Raw genomic sequence first — 19,431 nt, 5'->3', positions numbered from 1 at the left:
TGGCTGTACACAAGTATGTCATCGAAATACACAACAATAAAACGCCCCAGAAATGGTTTTAGAACGTGATTCATCAGCCTCATGAAAGTACTTGGCGCATTGGACAGTCCAAACGGCATAACTAACCACTCGTATAGCCCTTCTTTGGTCTTGAAGGCCGTTTTCCATTCATCCCCTTCATAGATTCTGATTTGATGATAGCCACTCCGCAAGTCTACTTTAGAAAACACGGTTGAGCCATGAAGCTCATCCAGTAAGTCGTTAAGCCTCGGAATAGGAAAACGATACTTGATGGTGATCTTGTTTATGGATCGGCTATCCATACACATCCTCCATTCTCCGTTCTTTTTGGGTACAAGTAAAGTAGGCACTGCACAAGGGCTAAGAGATTCACGAATTAGTCCTTTCTCAAGTAACTTGTCAACTTGTTTTCGGATTTCAATGGTTTCTTTGGGATTGGTTCTGTAGGCAGGTTTGTTGGGTAACACAGACCCCGGTATAAGGTCGATTTTGTGTTGAATAGAGCGTGGAGGTGGAAGTCCCATGGGGATTTCATCGGGAAAAACTTGTGCATAGGCCTTCAATAAAGTCTGTATAACAGGGGACAGCAGAGATTGAGGTTGCTTTTCTTCTTCGTCAAGTCCCAACAGGAGATGGTCTTTAAAAGACGCATATTCATGATACTCAGATTGAAGAATTGTACTCAAGGTGGTTGTGGTTTTTGAGGAGGTTGAAGTTGGTGTGATGGGCGTGAGAACAATTTTGCGGTTGTTATGATAGAAAGAGTAGGTGTTGAAATACCCATCGTGAATTACGCGTCTGTCGTACTGCCAAGGACGCCCTAATAGCACATGACACGCATCCATTGGTATAACATCACACCAAATTTCGTCTGCATACGATTTACCGATGCTAAAAGATAACAGAACGCGGTGAGAAACACGTATCCCTTTTCCCTGATTAAGCCATTGAATAACATAAGGAGAAGGGTGAGGCTGTGTGTTGAGGTTTAATTTTGTAATCAAAGTCTGAGAAGCAACATTGGTGCAGCTACCCCCATCAATTATCACCGAGCACACCTTTTGATCAATCGTACATCGAGTATGAAAAATTGCTTCACGTTGTAATTCTGTACCTGAAGCTGTAGTCGTGCTGAGGGCTCGACGAACTACAAGACATGGCCCGTCATCCGGACCAGTTACTTCGACTTCATCTTCAATCAAGTGTCCAGGAATGATGGTTTCATTGGATTCAGCTTCAAAACCTCCTGCTGATTCGAAATCGGCTAACGAAATTACTCGTTTGTTTGGGCATTCAGACGCGATGTGCCCTAAGCCTTGACATCGGAAACATCGGCGTGGAGCTCTTTGAGGTTCGGAATTGGTGTTTGGAACGAAAGGTGTTTTGTGAGTGATAGGTGGGGTGGGCTTAAAGTTAGAGTTGGATTTTGAGGTTAAATTGGGCTTAAGAGAAAAACGACTGGACTCATATTTTCCTTTACCACGCTGTTGCACATCTACTTTGTGGGCCAGTAGAGTGAGGTCTGCTAGGGTTTGATATGGGTGTAATTCAACAACCTGAGCAACCCGAGATTCTAGACCTCCCAAATAACGCACCAAAGTCTGGGGGTCATCCTCTGGTACATCGCACTTCATTAACAGATACTCAAATTCACGCGAATATTCCTCAACAGTACTCGTACCTTGCTTCAAGGAGTGTAGTTGGCCGAAACTCTGTTGAATATAATAAGATGGAAGGAACTTTTCTTTTAGTTTCTTTTTCATCTTAAACCATGTTTGAATCTTGTCTTTCCCAGAGCGTTCACGTTGTAAACAAACATTGGACCACCAGGTTGAAGCGTATTTGCGAAACTTGAGGGCTACGATTTTCACCTTGTGAGCCTCTGTCAATTGCTTGTAATCAAACACCCGTTCCACCGTTCGCATCCAATCGAGAAATTCATCAGGATCCATCTTCCCATCATACTCTGGAATATCGACTTTGATGTCAGTTACACGAGTACCTGATTTCTCCTTGTCGCCACGAACAAACGAACCATCAGTACCTCCTGAATTATTCTCTTCTTCTAATCGATGATTTTGGGAAACGATAAGTTCTTGCACCTGGTCTTGCAACGCTTTCATCTGTTGTTCTCTTTCTTTTCGGTCATTCTCAAGAGCATCAGCAATTAGCTTCTTCATCTCGCTTATGCTTCGGGTATCCATTCTCTGATACCAATATGATAGCAACAGGCTATGAATCAGGATCGAAAATACCCAACACAACAAATTATAACAGGTTGAAAACTAAACCTGAAATTACTCGATACAGTTACACCACGAGACTTCCGATTTAGCTGCCCAAGTTCACCTTCTAATTACCTGTAACGAATTAGAATAGCATGGACTTTGATTCCTCCATTAAAATACAGAGAAAGCAAATAAATTTCAGGAACTTCAAAAAACTGCTTCATTCCTTTTTTTTTTTCTGTACATATACGCCAAAGAAAATACCCACTAACCACGTTTCCTAAACTTGTGGAAATCAAAAATAAAACTAACTTGACAGCTTCAACAATAAGTAAAAAGACAACAATAAAAAAAACTAACAAATGGAAAATAACTTGTGGGTTAAACAAAAACACGTGGTTAACTTCATCTCAAGACAGTCACTTAATGTAGTAACTCGAGTTGGGCTACCGTGACCCATTTCTGATCTGGGCTTGTGACTGTTAAGTTGCAATTTTGATCCGGTATATGCCTATCAGAAGGTGTCTTAAATAATCATATAATTTTTTTAAAACTCTTTTAAAATTATTATTTAAAATAATGTTTAGTATTAAACCCATCCGCATAAAGTATATCGATTGGTGGAATAAATTTGAAAAATGACCAGTAATGGCGTGAAGAATGGCTCCACTCGTAATTGTATCCTCTTTCCAGGGCATTAAAGCAAATTCACATTTTCCCGCCCACTCCTCGATTACACAAGCCTATTAAACACTACCAAACACCCCCCTTTTTCTTCCATTGAAAACCTTTCCTGCCACTCTCCATTGTCATCGGACTTCTCCACCGCTCCTCTTCACGCTTCCTGCAGAGATCCAAGTAAGTTTCACCCTCGGATTTGAAATAATTTTGCTGTTTTATGTGGATGATGCTTTAATTTCCCCATATATGTTGATATATGTTATCACCATATGCTTGCGATTCAGTTCACCTTTCCGGTTTGCAGTTTTTGCTTTGAAACTTTTCAGACATTTTGTTCGCGTTTTAAGTTCTAATTTCCTTGTATACATTTTGTGTTGAAAATTTGATTTTGTTTGACTTTATTTTCTAGGGTTTTGACTGCGAGATGGTGCCTAAAAACGAAGTCATGGAAGAACCAGTAGCAGATTCTCCGACTTCGGTGCTTGAAGACGAGGTGTGTTATCATATTTTTATACATTTCCCCCTTTTTCGTTTACTCCGTGCTTTACTTTGTATATGCTTAAAATCAGTTTTTTGTGCGTGCGTGTGGCTTTATTGTTTATATTTACCTTCTCTAGTTTGTCGAACCTCATTTTAGCTATAAGATCTTTGAATCTACTGTGATCCTATATGCTTTACGCCGCCATGTCTACAGATTTTGTTTATCCTTTTTTCCTGGAGGTTTCTGCCTGGATATTTTGTTTAAAAAGTTAAAGCTCTTGGTTACCTTCTTAACTGTTACTCCCGACTTATTTTGAAGGATGTCTGCAAGGATAAATCTGCTGTGAAGATGGAAGATGTACTATTAGGTGAGGCAAAAAATGGGGACGCAACTCTCATCTCAGCTGTAATGGCAGAAGAGGAAGTAAAACTTGAACAACAAAGGAATCAGGAAGAAGAAAGTGTGGCAAAGGAACCTCCTACCTTGAATGACACACAGTTTACTAAACTGGATGAGCTTCTTACTCAAACTCAGCTTTACTCTGAATTTTTACTGGAAAAAATGGACGATATAACTAAAGTATGCTCCCATGCCCTCTATTATCTTCGATCTTCTGCTCATAATATGACATTTGCTCACATTTTCTGAGTTGCAATTGCAGAATGGGGTGGCTGAAGATGTTCAAGAAGTAAAAGGGGCGAAGAAGAAAGGCCGTGGTGCTAAAAGAAAATCTGCCTCAAATTACAACACAGTAATGTCTTTTATCTTGTTTTTTTCTCTACAGTTTCTCTGTTTTTACCCAAGTCATAACAATATTACTTCATGTTTTTCAGAGGAAGGCCAAAACAGCTGTAGCAGCCATGCTTACACGATCTAATGAAGGTACCCCTTTTGATGACACCAATATTAGTAAAGAAGAGAGAGCTGCAATAGAGCAGGCTGAGCTTGTTCCTTTGTTGACTGGTGGAAAGTTGAAACCTTATCAAGTCAAAGGTGTGAAATGGATGATCTCATTGTGGCAAAATGGTCTTAATGGTATTCTTGCTGACCAAATGGGACTTGGGAAAACAATACAAACTATTGGTTTTCTTGCACATTTAAAAGGGAATGGCTTAGATGGGCCCTACTTGGTTATTGCCCCTTTGTCTACTTTGTCAAATTGGGCAAATGAGATTGCAAGGTATTATTTTTCCTGTTCTACAAAGTTTTTATTTTTATTGGTTTCTTTCAAGTTTGAGTGTTCAAATTTCAACTCTATCTTTTCTTGTTTGTGAAGGTTTGTCCCATCTATGAATGCAATCATCTACCATGGAGATAGATCTGCAAGAGAGGAATTAAGGAGAAAACACATGCCAAAATCAATAGGCCCAAAGTTTCCAATTGTAATTACTTCATATGAAGTAGCAATGAATGATGCTAAAAAGCACTTGAGGCATTACAATTGGAAATACCTTGTGGTTGATGAGGTGCTTCTAGTTACCTTATTCTTATCTATTCTGTTATGCCTATCATTGTTTTATTTCCTTCAACTAAATTGTTAAATTTCATAACATACAGGGTCACAGATTGAAGAATTTTCAATGCAAATTATTAAGAGAGTTAAAATGGTTACGTGTTGAAAACAAGCTTTTGTTGACTGGAACACCTCTTCAGAACAATCTTGCAGAACTTTGGTCTTTGCTCAACTTCATTTTGCCTGATATATTCTCATCCCATGCGGAATTTGAGTCATGGTAACTTTTATTTTATAAAAAAAATTATAATTTTATCTTTATACAACTATATAAATCTTCGTTTCTTCTTAATAATATGATGTAAACATAGGTTTGATCTATCTGGAAAGTCAAACACTGAGGAAGGAGAAGAAGGGAGAAAATCAAAAGTATGTAAAAAATTATTTATATACTTTATTCCCTACCCTTATTTCTTACTCTTTTTTTTATTGAATATTTGTTTATAATTTCAGGTTGTAGCAAAGTTGCATGCTATTTTGCGTCCTTTTCTTTTGAGAAGAATGAAAGAAGATGTTGAACAAATGCTTCCTCGCAAAAAAGAGATAATTTTGTATGCTACTCTTACTGAGCATCAAAAGAATTTCCAAGATCTTTTGGTCAACAAGTCTCTTGAAGCTTATCTGAGAGAGAAAGTCGACACTGGTATTGCAATTGCAAATGTTTCTTTGTTAAATTCGAAATAATAAAAAATATAGTATTTATAATGGTTTTATTTAAAAAAAATAAAATTACAGGTCGTGGTTCTAAAGGACAGCTAAATAATCTGATGATTCAACTCAGGAAAAACTGCAACCATCCTGATCTGTTGGAGGGAGCCTTTGAGGGTTCATGTATGTTTGAATTTATTGAATTAAATAACTAGTATATTGAATATTTTAAATAAATATTGATTATTTTTGTTTGGATAGGTTTTTATCCACCTGTAGAACAAATAGTTGGACAATGTGGGAAATTTCAGTTGCTTGAAAAATTGCTGCAAAAGCTGTTGGCTCGCAAACACAAAGTATTAAATTAAATTAAATTAGTGTTTGTTCTTTTTGGTGTTGAGTATTATTATTTGTAAATTGTAACTAATGGTATGTTTGATTTTTGTGAACAACAGGTTTTAATTTTCTCTCAGTGGACTAAGATATTGGATATAATGCATTACTACTTCAGTGAAAAGGGTATCGAAGTTTGTAGAATTGATGGGAATGTGAAGTTAGATGAAAGAAGACAACAAGTAAGTTTAGTTTAAGTAAAATTATTGGTTATAAGCTTTGATGATTGTATTCTAATTTTTTTTTTTTTTTTTATAAAAAAACTACAGATTCAGGAGTTCAATGATGTGGATAGTGATCTTAGAATATTCCTTCTGAGCACAAGGGCTGGTGGGCTAGGAATCAATCTGACTGCAGCTGATACCTGCATTTTATATGATAGTGACTGGGTACATCCATCATCCAACATATTAAATCTTTTTTCTTTTTATATTTTAATTTAATAAACATAATTGGATCTGGTTCAGAATCCTCAAATGGATCTTCAAGCAATGGACAGATGTCATAGAATTGGGCAAACAAAGCCTGTTCATGTCTACAGGCTTGCAACTGCACAATCTGTTGAGGTATTTATTTGATTTCGTGTATTCTGTTATTTTTTTCTTAAAATGTTATATAATTAAGTAAACATTTGGTTGATATGATAATTGTAGGGTCGGATTTTGAAAAGAGCTTTCAGTAAGCTAAGGCTGGAGCATGTCGTGATTGGAAAAGGTCAGTTTCAACAGGAGAAGACAAACACAGAAGTTTTGAAGGTAGGTTGTTATATACATTTACTTAATAAATCATTTTAATTGATAATGAAAATATGATATAATGGTATAGGAGGAGGACATGCTGGCGCTTTTGAGAGATGATGATGATCCAGAAGACAAAAGGATACAAACAGATATAAGCGAGGAGGATCTTGAAAGGGTGTTGGATAGGAGTGATCTGCTTGCAAAAGCAGGATCAGATGAGAAGCCCGAGTACATGGCAAGTGCACTGCCACTTAAAGGCCCTGGTTGGGAGGTGGTCATTCCCACAGCCACTGGTGGGATGCTTTCCACTGTCAACAACTAACTCAACCATGTTTACCATTTTCCCCTTTTGGAACAAACACTCACAGTTGCCTCTTTTTTGTTTTTTTTTTTGGAATGATGGTGTAGTCGGTGTTTGGTTAGGATTTTGTGTGGGTCTAGAAAATGGAATTATGACCCTTCTCTTTTAAATGTGAGTAGGTTCATGTGATGTAATATTGGTAAGACTTAAGAGAGAATGGGCAGTAGTAGTAACAAAATGTTAAACATGTTTTGCATTTTGCATTCCTATTTTCTCTCCATATAATGTGTGATGCAATCGAGAGGGTAGTAGTGTCACACCTCCTATTTCCTTTATGTTCTTATTCAATCAAAGTATTGAACATTATGCATGCCCTTGTGAGTTGTTTTTTAACATTTTGTTATTAGAAGTTAGGTTATCGGTATTTGGTGAATAAGTAAACAATTTCAAATTATATTGTATTCATTTCATTCAAATGATAGATTTCCAAAAAAGTAACACATTGTGATTGGTGCTTCTCCAAATTTGCAAATTGTTTACTTTTAATTGAAGAAAAATATTAGGCTAAAAGCAGAGATGATATGAAAGAAAAAGAAAAGAAGATATTATTTTGATTTATTGTTTTTCTTTCATGAGTTACAAGTAATACAATGTTTGTCGGCAATTACAGGTTACAACCAACCATATCCATACGGGGTAAATCCATTCTTTGTATTTTCAATAACATGAATAATCAAGATTTAGCAAAAATTATAAATCCCCACTTTGAGTGAATTATAAATCATACTCGTGGAACAACAAACTTCCGGCTTCTTGGAAATGTTGTTTCAAAATCCACCATAGTTAATGTCTCTGGTATCGACATGCCTCCTGAGATCACAATCTCTGTATTTATAGTAGAAAAAATCAGATTAATGCTACAAATACAAATAATTACTTTTATGGCTGGATATGTATAAAAAGTTAATTATATGTTAAAAACATGTAATTTTAAGGTGATAATAAATACCTATGCCTTCTCTGACAGAGATGTCTGGCTTCATAACATCTTTTGAATTGACAAGCACCATATCTCCAAGATAAAGGTGGTTTGTTGGCACATAAACGCAACATAACTCTTCAGACCCTTCATTCTTACGTATCATAACAGTTGATGTTATGAACCCAATTGCGTATTCTCCATCATGTGGATGCCTTATGATCGCAACTTCTTTAAATGCTTGTGAACCTTCTTCACCTAAACAAATTTAAACACCTACTATTACAATTTATATATTTATTAGAAATACATTATACATTGAGTTAATTAATTAATTAACTACCTGGTGAAATTGCTGAACTAATTTGTTTAGAAGCAGCATAAATGTAGCTCATGACAGGCAGCTTCTTTATGATAAACTCCCCTAAGCTCAGTAGAGACGACCCCAACCATGATGACATGAACACACCAACCAAAAATATGAAACCAATTGACGTCACAAATCCAAAACCTGAATGATCACAACAAGAACTTATTATATTAGTAAAAAAAATGTTATGATGATCAAATTAAGTATGTTGATGCATTCGATGAAATTAATGCCTCTATAGCTAGCTAGCTCTAACCAAATGTATTGATTCCAAGAACATAATAGATTGGGGAGAAGATTCCATCCACGAATTGAATGAACCACCAAGTCACATAAAATGTGATGGCTATGGGAAATAAAATCACACTGCAAAAATAAGAAGACTTTTGAGAATAATTAATTGAATAAGATATGAAAACGATGAAATTAATAATGAGAGCAAGCAAACCATCCAGTCATGAACTTTTTTGAAGCCCAACTGCGAATTACTTTCACTATTGCCTGCATATACACATACAAAACAACAAATATCACTAATAATTCTGCGGATTTACTCGTTAAATCATTAATTAGTGCGTGTATGTGTATGTTTAGTAGAATCCTCATCAACAATCGGTGTTAAACATGGTAAGATCGAATTGAAGTTCAATAGACTTCACTTCTTCTCCTTTTTCTAGTTAATCGAATCTGTATCAATTCTGTTTCTGCTGTATATGATATTTAAACCTAGAAAGATTTTGAATGTGTTATTACAAAGAACAACAATGCAATTTAGTCAAATAAGACGTACACATTCGGTATCAATTGTGGCGAACAATCAATCGTATCAACCACATTAATTAGAAATCAATATCAAAACCTAGCTGGATATATGTATATATTTTAATCGGATCATCAAACATGCATGAATTAATAAACAAATTATGGTTTAATATATCATTTCAAATATTGAGGATACACAAGAGAAACAAACCACAGGAAGAGACACGCACAAATTTGCAGACCTCCTTGCCGGAATGGTGTGGGGAAGAGGAGGAAGCCCCCGGTGCAGGGGATTCCGCCGGCGATGACGAGTGGGAATCACCATCAATCGTCTCGGATCTTCTTAATGTGCTAATTGGTATAAGACGTTCTAGATCTCTATCTCTATCTCTATCTTTCTCTCTCGTCCCCATTTTTCTCTCCGTTTCTTCATGCGAATAGCTGCCAACGTCGACTCTGCAAGTAATAACCAACTCACGTACGTTCGTTCATACAATCTTTCGTTTGTGCTATCGTTAATTACATAAATCATCCCTTAACTATTGCTTCATATGCAAAAAGGAGACCATACTTCCCTCTTCATATTTGTTAACTTCTTTTCAAAAATATAATGAAGCATCTCTAATCTCTATCTCTAATATATATTAAAATAAAATCTTCCGGCATCATTTTAAACAATCAGGACCTTTAATTGTATTTTCTTTATAGCTTTTCCACCCTTAGATCAAATTACTGACATCATCTTGACCAAATAACAAGTCAAACCCCGTTTCTTTTGACAAATACTTACACGTCTTCATAGTTTCCAAACTTGGATTGCATTTGTAACCTAAAATCACAGAAACCTTAACCCAATTCGGCTCCACCATTGCAACATGACACCGACCACACATTCTCAGGAACCAACCCACCACGATCCTTCTCAGGCAACATGACTCCTTCATCAACTTTTTATTGCTCGATTGGACAATCATTATTAATATTGCCTTCTGATCTTACATGTAACACCTTTGGAAAACCCTAGCTGGATACATCGTTGTTGAGGATCTGTAATAATGTCATTTTTTAAGATTTTAATTTGTAATAATGTCATTTTTTTTATCTTTCATCTTCTTATTTTCATTTATCACGATTAAAAAATTTAACCAATCCAAAAACAACCATGTCTAATACCCAAGTATCACGTTTCTATTTGACCCAATATCTCTTTGGAGTGAAGATCAATACAGATTTAACATATTCCAGTCATATAAGATATTTTACTTGTGTCAAACACATTAAGAGTAGAAATTGATGCAACATATTTGTAATGCCCCGTATCATTAAGTATGTTTTTCATATTTAAATCGATCATGCAAACCCTCCACGACCTGGTGGAGGCACCACCATGACGTGACGAGGCAAAAATGGGTTGCGTGTATTCGAGTCACCACGATATGGTGGCGGCTGACATGCAAACCCTATTTTTCCGGGTTTGATCCCTATTTACAGGAATGAGGAGGCTAGGGTTTGCTCATCCTCAGCCTTCATCAGTCCCCTCAAGCCCTAAAGAAACCCCAATCACTTTCCTACATTATTGAGCTAGTTTGGTGTTCCTTGAAGCAAAGAATGATGAAGGAGGAAGAAAGATGTAACACCCGGATTCCCAGGTATGAGATTTTGTTCTTTTATTTTTGGGTTTTGTGGGGGAACTCGGCGAGTTGGCGTCTAGACTCGCCGAGTATGGTCGCGGATTTGTGCGCGAGTTCACAGCTGGACTCGGCGAGTTCATGAGTGGACTCGGCGAGTCCACGCTGTTTAATGAAATCCTAATTTCCAGGGTTTGAGACCTATCAAAGGGCCTTATGGCCGTCATTTGCGGCCACCAACCCCAGAGAGAAACCCTAAAGAGATCTAGAGCGTTTGTGAGGAAGGTGAGGCCAATCTTGATATTTGGGGGGTGTTTTTGCAAGAAGGAAGTGTTTAAGGCAAGAGGAGGCTGAAGGAGGTGCAATTTTTGGTGGTTTTGAGCTCATAGAGATTTCATTGAGGTATTATTCTCGGACCTTCTTCAGTTTTGGTGTTGATTCTTAGTGTTAGGGTTTTCCTAACCCTTTTAGAGATTGATTAAGTGGTGTATTTGGTCCCTCCTCGAGTTTGTGTTCTGGATCTGGACCCAAAGAGGTCCAGAGACCTTAACCCTTGGAGCTTTATGAGTCATTTTGGAAGTCATGAGCTTGGAATGTCATTTTTGGGGCTAAATCACCATTTTGGACCATTTCTATGCTATATGTGTGTCAAGGTCCGAAGTTTACGTGATTATCATGCTTGGGGAGGCCAGATCTATGATTGTATGGAACAGATCTGACCTCTGAACTTGTTTTGAGTTTGTGCATGGCATGAACTCGCCGAGTCCCAAGAACAGACTCGGCGAGTAGTATGAAGGTTTCTCGTTAATCACTCAGTGAGTGGACTTGCCGAGTTGGGGGAATGACTCGGTGAGTCAGGGGTCTGAGTTCAAGTTGGAACTCGCCGAGTTGTTCTTGAGACTCGGCGAGTTGAGTCGAGGTGGCCTTGCGATTCATGCTAGGTGGAACTCGTCGAGTCAAGGGAAGTACTTGACGTGCCAAGAGAGAATCTAAGAGAGTCAGTGGACACGTGTAGACTCGCCGAGTCGCCCTTGTGCACTCGCCGAGTCGAGTCAAGTTTAACCGTTGAGCTTGTTGACATTTAGGGTTGAGTACAATTGTATTTATGAGAGTATTACTTTATGTGATTAGGCGGAGGCTAGATCATACTTCTTCCGAGTCAGATATTTTTCGAGACATCGAGGTGAGTCTTCTCACTATACGTTACCTAGAGTGGTACTATGTGATGACCAGAGGGTCTTATGTGTTATGTATGAGATTATGTGCTATGTAATATTTGTATGTTGTATGATGATATAGACCGGACCGGAGGGTCCAACGAGCTATGACCGGACCTAAGGGTCCAACGAGCTACGGGACTGGAGGGTCCTGCTGAGACACTTTGACCAGAGGGTCGTATTATAGCCTCGAGTGGCGCATGTGCTATATGTGGTATTTTGGGGAACTCACTAAGCATTTATGCTTACAGGTGTTGTGTTATGTGTTTCAGGTACTAGTGATGAGCGTGGGAAGGCGCCGGCATGATTCGTACACACACGCATTGGAGTTTTTGTAGAGATTCTGGGGAAAAGTTTTGTGATAATAACATTTGATACAATGTGTTTGACATTATTTTTGAAGGAATGAATGTTTTAAAAATGAAAAATTATTTTGAAAATTCACGTTGTTACAAAAGAAGCAAAGATCAAGCAAGCAAGTCTCCATTCTTCACCTTAGCACTCTTCTGGGCCTTTGTAAGTGTTCAAGACTCGATTTTTATCATGCTAGGTTGCTAGATCTTGAGTTTTTTTTCCCATTAACTTCTTTTTCTTGTTTGTTGTGATGATGGGATCTCATAAAGTTTGCAACTTTATGAATCTTTGGGACATTTGGTGTATTTTGTGCCATGGATATGGAGTTTGGTTGGGTTTTTGATCCATGCATGAGATTAGGCCATAAAACCCTCATTTTGACCTAATATGGGTTCAAGACATGCATTGGACATGCATGTCTATAAAGCACCTGTAACATCCTCAAAATACGACCCAAACTTTTTTGTTTTAGTAATAATAAAAATCATATACTGATCGTCATATCATAAAAACCATACGTCAAATATCTCAACTCATAATAAAATGTCGTGAAACAACTGTATCAAATCAAACTATGAATAAAAACAAACTCCCAGGATAAACACTGAAGCTGTGGTATGTGCGAAGCCATCATCCCGAGCTCTTCCCGTTACTTGCGGAAGTACCTGAAACCAAAACTGAAACTGTAAGCATGAAGCTTAGTGAGCTCCCCCAAACTACCACATACCATACAATAACATATAAACACGTACTGGGCCTTGCCCTCTGCATCAGACCGAAGTCCGGAAACTACATCAGACCGTAGTCCGGAACTGACTGGGACCTTGTCCCCTGCATCGGACCGGTGTCCGGAACCAGCTGCATCGGACCGAAGTCCGGAACTGAGTGCATCGGACCGAAGTCCGGAACTAACTAATCATAGCATAGCATAAACACATATCAACTAGCATAACACACATCATCATAAACACATATACTGCAGACTGCATCAGGCCGTAGCCCAGAATACATAACACATAAATCCTGCCTGAGCCATGAAGGCGTCAAACACACTATCTGCTACGTCGGACCGAATTCCGGAAACTACTGCTAGCTAATTGGGCCGGCATTGTGGCCGTAGACCCGTTCCTACTGGAAGGAAACTCACCTCGTAGTCTAGCTACTGAAAGAACTGCTTTGGAATCTGTCTGCTGTGGCTCCGGTTTCACCCCGGCTACAATTTCCATAAGTACCCTCAATAAAATACTGATAATCATACTGAGGGTAAAATGACTATTTTACCCCTGGGCAAAGTCAACCTGTTGGTCAAAGTCAACATTTAGTTGACCTGACTCGTCGAGTTGGGTCACCAACTCGTCGAGTCCTTACTCTCACTTTCTTGCTTCTGCTCGCTACTACTCGTCGAGTTTGGCATAGACTCGATGAGCTCCTCTTCGATACTAACACTCAGTCAATCTGCATCCGACTCGCCGAGTTGTATGAACAACTCGTCGAGTCCTCCTTCAACACATGAACACTCTGACTGTGACTCGCCGAGTTGTATGAACAACTCGTCGAGTCTGTTCTTGAGGCATGAAGATTGCCTTGGACTCGCCGAGTCAGGGCATTGACTCGCCGAGTCCCTTCATGAATGAGTCCGACCTCCTACTTACTGAGTCCACCTAAAGATCACTGTTTCCACTCGGCATGACACATAAAAGGGAAGAAATCGGGGACTCGCGGCTCGACTCGCCGAGTCTGAAGAACAACTCGTCAAGTCGGTTGCATGCAACACTACTTCGTTGATTCTGCTCAAAACCGGTGCATGCAACTTACATATCTGGGTTCCTAAAGCTTGATTAGCACGTAAAGTTTCCAACTTTACGTGTAGATATGCATCAATACGGGTTTAAAGGCTCAAAATGCACTAAAAGGTTAGATCTAGGGTGTTCATGCGAAAAAGGTTCCATAAAGGCAGAAGATCTGAGCTTCTAAAGCTCAAACATAGATATATCTGAAGGCTACTAGGCAACAAATGCTTTCAATGTTACTACCAAGCCAAAAATGATAAAAACAAGCCAAACGAGAGATCTAATCGAGGAATGACAAAGGTTTGAGCTTGATACCTCAAAGAAGACTGTGATACCCCCACAAACTCGGATCTAACTGCTTCTCCCTTGATTCCTCCTCTTCTCTCCTCTTCCTCTATTCCACAAATGGACCACAACTTCACCAAGTGAGAAAAACACACCAAAATGATAAGGGTGGCTAGGGTTTTCGTGTGAGGCTCTTCTGTGGGTGAAGGAGGCTACTGAATGCCCAAAAGGTCGTTAAAATAGGATACAAACCCGGGGATTTAGGGTTTCATTCAGACTGATGGACTCGCCGAGTCCAGGATGGACTCGCCGAGTCCAGGATGGACTCGCCGAGTCGTCAACTTAAACGTGCTCGAAATCCCGTCTCTACTCGACGAGTCGGGCTACTGACTCGTCGAGTTCCTCTTGAAACTTGAATAAATAATAATATTAAATAACATACCAGAAACAGGGCGTTATAGCACCAACTTTTAAGTTAGTTTTGCTGCTAGAATCACTTATGGAAAGGATGAACTTTGGATTTTGTGGAATAAGTGCTTATTGATTAAGTTCTTGTCTTATTAAGCCTTTTGGGACATGGAGATTGGGTTTTGGAGCTTTTGGGTGGTCCTAATTGATAAATTTAGAAAATTTAAAGTTAGAAACTTAATCCTTCTAGATCACATTTTGGACCAGATCTGAGCTTTGGGGCTCTTGGAATTGGAGAAAACAACTTAATGCCTTAAACTGTTGGAAACCTCGACAACCACAACGTGGTCCTAGGTCACCACAACGTGGTGGCGGGGATTTTCCCCACTGTTTGGTAGTCAGCAAATCACGACTTGGCCAAGGAAGACCACATCGTAGCGGACAACTGGAGTCAACATTGACTGTTGACTTTGACCGTTGACCTTGATGGTTGACTTTGATTTGTGGATTTTGTTTAGCCATTAATGTCCTGATAGGTAAATTAAGGATTTGCCTTGTGTAGTTATCTAGGTGATGCCTAGCACCTATTGTGGGATTTTAAGGACGTGTTGGATTTTGAGCTTCTTTGCAAGGTGAGTTTGCTCACTATGATGTAGGATACTAGGGATTGTATATGTTTGTACTCTTTATGACTCCTGTTGTATGTGTTGTATGTTTGTGTGACTGTTTGCTATATATATGTGGGGGTGAAATAGACCCGGGGGTGACATAGACCCGATATAGCCTTGTGTTGATATATGAGTTGAAATAGACACGAGGATGAAATACACTTAGGGGTGAAATAGACCCGGTACAACCTTGTGCTGACATTTGAGTTGAAATAGATTCAGGGGTGAAATAGACCCAACACATCCTTGAGCTGGCGTATATGTATGGTATGTGGTATTTTGGGGAACTCACTAAGATTTGTGCTTACGATTTTCAGTTTATGTTTCAGGTGCTTCCGGTTCGAATGGAAAGAGCTCGGGATGATCGCATTGCACACACCATGATTTTCCGCTTATTTGACTCTGATGTACTCTTGGAATGTTTATTGATATACTCTGAATACTTTATAGTTTTGACAAACATGTTTGGATGATGGTCTATTTATATAAAAAAAATGGTTATGAGTTTTGGGACTTTATAATATTCATAATTATGAAGTTCCGTGCACAAATACATGGGTACGATATAACTAAAAATAATAATAATCCATGGTTGTATGTTTTATAATTGTTTAATTATAGTTTTTTGGGGATTACTCCATTATATTTAGAAATTTTAAATAAATTTGTGGATTTTGAATGTGAAAAGAGGTTTGTTGATGTTTCTTTAAAGGCGTGCATCTAAATCTATTGGCATATACAAAAATGGTAACCAAAAACCACTTACATCATTTGATTGTTTCCATAGGGATACCCTGATGTCTTATAAGCTTATAAAAAGTAAAAATGGTACATGAAATTTTTTCAAAGCATTATATATTTCACATGATTTAGAATTTTAAAATTAGTTGTTTTGACTATATATTCTTGAATTAATAACATGCGTATATTGCATGAAGGGGTTTCTTCAAACTTGAGCTCGAAAATGGAAGACAAATACATAAGTTTATTCACTAAATGAATCAACCCTCAGTTGTAATGAACAAGATTCTTCTCAAAATGACACTGTCATTCATGTAATTTCTGTATTTCAACCGGAATTTTGGAAAAGTTATCAATTTTTATGTTTTTCATTTCATGTTTTTGGGTAAAATGATCAAAATGACAAATTTTACGTTTACCAGTAAAAATGAGAGTTTTCAAAGTAGTATGCTATTTTGATATATTTTTGAAGTTAGACATGCATCACTTGTATACAATATGTGACTTGTTACTTTGTATATGGATCTTGTGTGATGAACACATTGTCGTAGCTATGAAAGTCGACTTGCACGTTTGGCTAACATGCCTTCTTTACGAGGGTATTGTTTGGCAAAAATGCCTTCTTTACTTGGACAAATCTCATAATGACTGTGTGAGACATTTCTCTCTTAAGGACATGTAAGGATTAAACTTGAGATGACTTAGGATGTGATAGAAGTATATTGCATTGCATTTATATATATACACTATGACTTAAATGATATTTATTTTTAAACACTTTAAATGGTTAAAAGGTGATGAAAGATTAATAATTTATGATAAGACTCAAATGAATATTGATAATATTTATGATTAGGGTCTTAATACTAAGAAGGGAAAACTATAAAAAAAAATCCTTACATATTGGCCTCATAATCAATTAAGTTATTATATATATATATTTTGTATTCAATTAAATCCTAAAAACCGGTAATCGTATTCAATTTAACCATTTTATTCGGTCAATAGGTTATCCAACTTTAAAAAATTAGACTTTTAGCCCAAATTTTAAATTTTATTACAAATTTGGTCAAAAATTTTCCCTTTAGACATAAATTTCAGAATTTTGTTATGAATTCATCTTAACTTTAGGGTTTTTTATACAATTTTTTCTCAAAAAAAAAAAAATTTCGAATATATTTTTTTTTCTTTAAAAAAAATCATATTTATACAAAAAAACATATTTCCACATAAAAAATCTTATATTTTATATATATATATATATTTTTTAAAATTTTTGTATATAAAATACCAATTTTTAAAAATAGGTATTTATTAAGTACATAAATATATACAAATTCGTTTTTATAAAAGATATATACCAACACATATTTTACTAAAATATCTATATAAACTCCTATTTAACAAAAAAATCTATACAAACAACTACTTTATTATAAATATAACGTTGTGTGGGTTGCAAAAAAAAGTTGTATGACAATAAATTTTTTTTTTTTTTAATTTGAAGAAACACATTTTTATCAGTGATCAAAATTCATTTTGAATTTTGAATACGAGTTATTATTTTATGACATTAATTTTTATTTTTAATATATAACTATTATTTAAGGTATACATTTAAAAGGATAATTTAGTTGTTGATAATTTACTTCTCAAATGATGTTGTTTTTATCAAAACAAGTTTGTAGTGAGTATATATATATATATATATATATATATATATATATATATATATATATATATATATATTATAAAAACATATTTGAATATATTTTTATAAAATATGTGTTTGTATACATTTTATATATAAACGTGTTCGAATATGAATGCGTTTATTATAAAATAGGTGTTTATAAAAATTATATAAATATGTTTTTACAAAAGAAATGTATGCAAAAACTTATTTAGGTGCATATAAATATGTTTTTATAAAACATATTTATAATAACATAAATGTTTGTATATATATTTTATTGTAATTAATAAATACCTATTTTAATAAATAGGTACTTTGTATACATAAAAGTTTTTAAAAAAAGGTTTTTATATAGAAAATATATGATTTTTTATGTGAAAATATGTTTTTTTTGTATAAATATGATTTTATAAAGAAAAAATATATTCAGAATTTTGTTTTGAGAAACAATGTTGTAAAAAAAACTAAAGTTGGGATAAATTATAACAACCCCAAATACATGGTCATTTTAAAAATTTTATTTATGCTTATTTGAAAATCAGATATTCATTTTAAAGAATAATATTACGGAATTTGTTCCTAGTAAACATTAAAAATATATTATCAAAATATTTCCGAAGAAATGTATTTTGTTTATATTAAAACTTTGGGATGTCACATAAGCATAAAAAGATCCTACATTGATTTACACTAGTGATTTACATCTCCTTTAATCTCTAAGTATATTGTAGCTTCGTATCGACGCTTGTGATATAAATAAACTGAGTGAGTCAGGTTGAGAAACATGGTGAGTACATAGGGTTTTCAACCCACAATAATATAATTATTATGTTTAATCATCAAACAATTACCCCAACATCCCATCCCCATTATCTTTATTTATCCTCAAACATTTTCCCTAAGAATCATCTAATCCTCAATATTTATTATTGAGGACTGTCTTAAGGAATAGGCATGAAGTCCATTGCTGTCAGGGTTCATCCAACATGCGCTAAGTCCATAGCGGCCGCTGTTATCTGTTAGGCACTAAGTACACAGCTGCCAATACCCATTTATAGGGCACTAAATCCATAGTTGCCAACGTTCTTTTGTAAAGACACTAAGTCCATAGCTGCCAATATTCATTTGTACGACACTAAGTCCATAACTGTCGGAGTTTATCTATTTGGCACTAACTCCATAGTTGCCATAGTTTATCTATCAGACACTAAGTCCATAGTTGTCAATGTTCATCTATATTATCTTTCATCTCTCATCATTCATCTACCCATATTTACCCAATATTTTTATAAGTATAAAATACATATATAGTTTAAATCAAATAAAACATGTATATTTTGTTCATCCAACATAGATATCAAGAACACATATAATATGCACACATATCACGGAATTTATATTAAATACTTCATATCTATGTGTAAGATGAAAGTAACTATGCACTTACTTGTTAAAGTGATGACTCGAAATTCGGAGAGTGCTTCGCTTCTAACAATCGTTTCCTTTGACGAAACAAAGTATTATTAC

At 36.2% G+C, this 19,431-nt stretch overlaps 2 protein-coding genes across 2 annotated transcripts; one reads left to right on the top strand and one right to left on the bottom strand.

The window, feature by feature from the left end:
- Window positions 1-2,958: 2,958 nt before the first annotated feature.
- On the top strand, window positions 2,959-7,376 carry LOC111902962 (ATP-dependent DNA helicase DDM1). Its single transcript, XM_023898759.3, has 16 exons — window positions 2,959-3,107; window positions 3,340-3,423; window positions 3,730-3,990; window positions 4,073-4,162; window positions 4,245-4,591; window positions 4,688-4,877; window positions 4,969-5,144; window positions 5,236-5,293; window positions 5,378-5,567; window positions 5,660-5,755; window positions 5,834-5,928; window positions 6,028-6,147; window positions 6,235-6,354; window positions 6,433-6,531; window positions 6,619-6,720; window positions 6,791-7,376. Exons 2-16 carry the CDS (start codon window positions 3,355-3,357, stop codon window positions 7,025-7,027), a joined length of 2,250 nt encoding a protein of 749 aa, XP_023754527.1. The 5' UTR covers window positions 2,959-3,107; window positions 3,340-3,354; the 3' UTR covers window positions 7,028-7,376.
- Window positions 7,377-7,600: 224 nt separating this feature from the next.
- On the bottom strand, window positions 7,601-9,529 carry LOC111902963 (protein LIKE COV 3). The gene is made up of 6 exons (XM_052768497.1): window positions 9,329-9,529; window positions 8,804-8,856; window positions 8,612-8,721; window positions 8,329-8,496; window positions 8,016-8,243; window positions 7,601-7,891 (listed from the first exon to the last, which is right to left on the bottom strand). The coding sequence occupies exons 1-6, from the start codon at window positions 9,440-9,442 to the stop codon at window positions 7,788-7,790; spliced, it is 777 nt and encodes a 258-aa protein (XP_052624457.1). The 5' UTR covers window positions 9,443-9,529; the 3' UTR covers window positions 7,601-7,787.
- Window positions 9,530-19,431: the final 9,902 nt, after the last annotated feature.

The sequence above is a fragment of the Lactuca sativa genome, chromosome 2 (genome assembly GCF_002870075.4).
Source record: "Lactuca sativa cultivar Salinas chromosome 2, Lsat_Salinas_v11, whole genome shotgun sequence".
NCBI classification, from domain to species: Eukaryota; Viridiplantae; Streptophyta; class Magnoliopsida; order Asterales; family Asteraceae; genus Lactuca; species Lactuca sativa.
Note: the sequence above shows the minus strand (reverse complement) of the source record. Positions and strands in the feature narration are given on the sequence as shown.

Excerpts from the sequence above, each read along its gene's own strand:
- LOC111902962 (XM_023898759.3), top strand. The coding sequence starts at position 3,355 with ATGGTGCCTAAAAACGAAGTCATGGAAGAACCAGTAGCAGATTCTCCG. Across the intron at positions 5,568-5,659 it reads GAGAGAGAAAGTCGACACTG|GTCGTGGTTCTAAAGGACAG; the intron begins GTATTGCAATTG and ends ATAAAATTACAG. Across the intron at positions 6,721-6,790 it reads CAAACACAGAAGTTTTGAAG|GAGGAGGACATGCTGGCGCT; the intron begins GTAGGTTGTTAT and ends ATAATGGTATAG.
- LOC111902963 (XM_052768497.1), bottom strand. The coding sequence starts at position 9,442 with ATGGTGATTCCCACTCGTCATCGCCGGCGGAATCCCCTGCACCGGGGG. Across the intron at positions 8,857-9,328 it reads TGTGCGTGTCTCTTCCTGTG|GCAATAGTGAAAGTAATTCG; the intron begins GTTTGTTTCTCT and ends GTGTATATGCAG. Across the intron at positions 8,722-8,803 it reads AAAAAGTTCATGACTGGATG|TGTGATTTTATTTCCCATAG; the intron begins GTTTGCTTGCTC and ends TTATTTTTGCAG.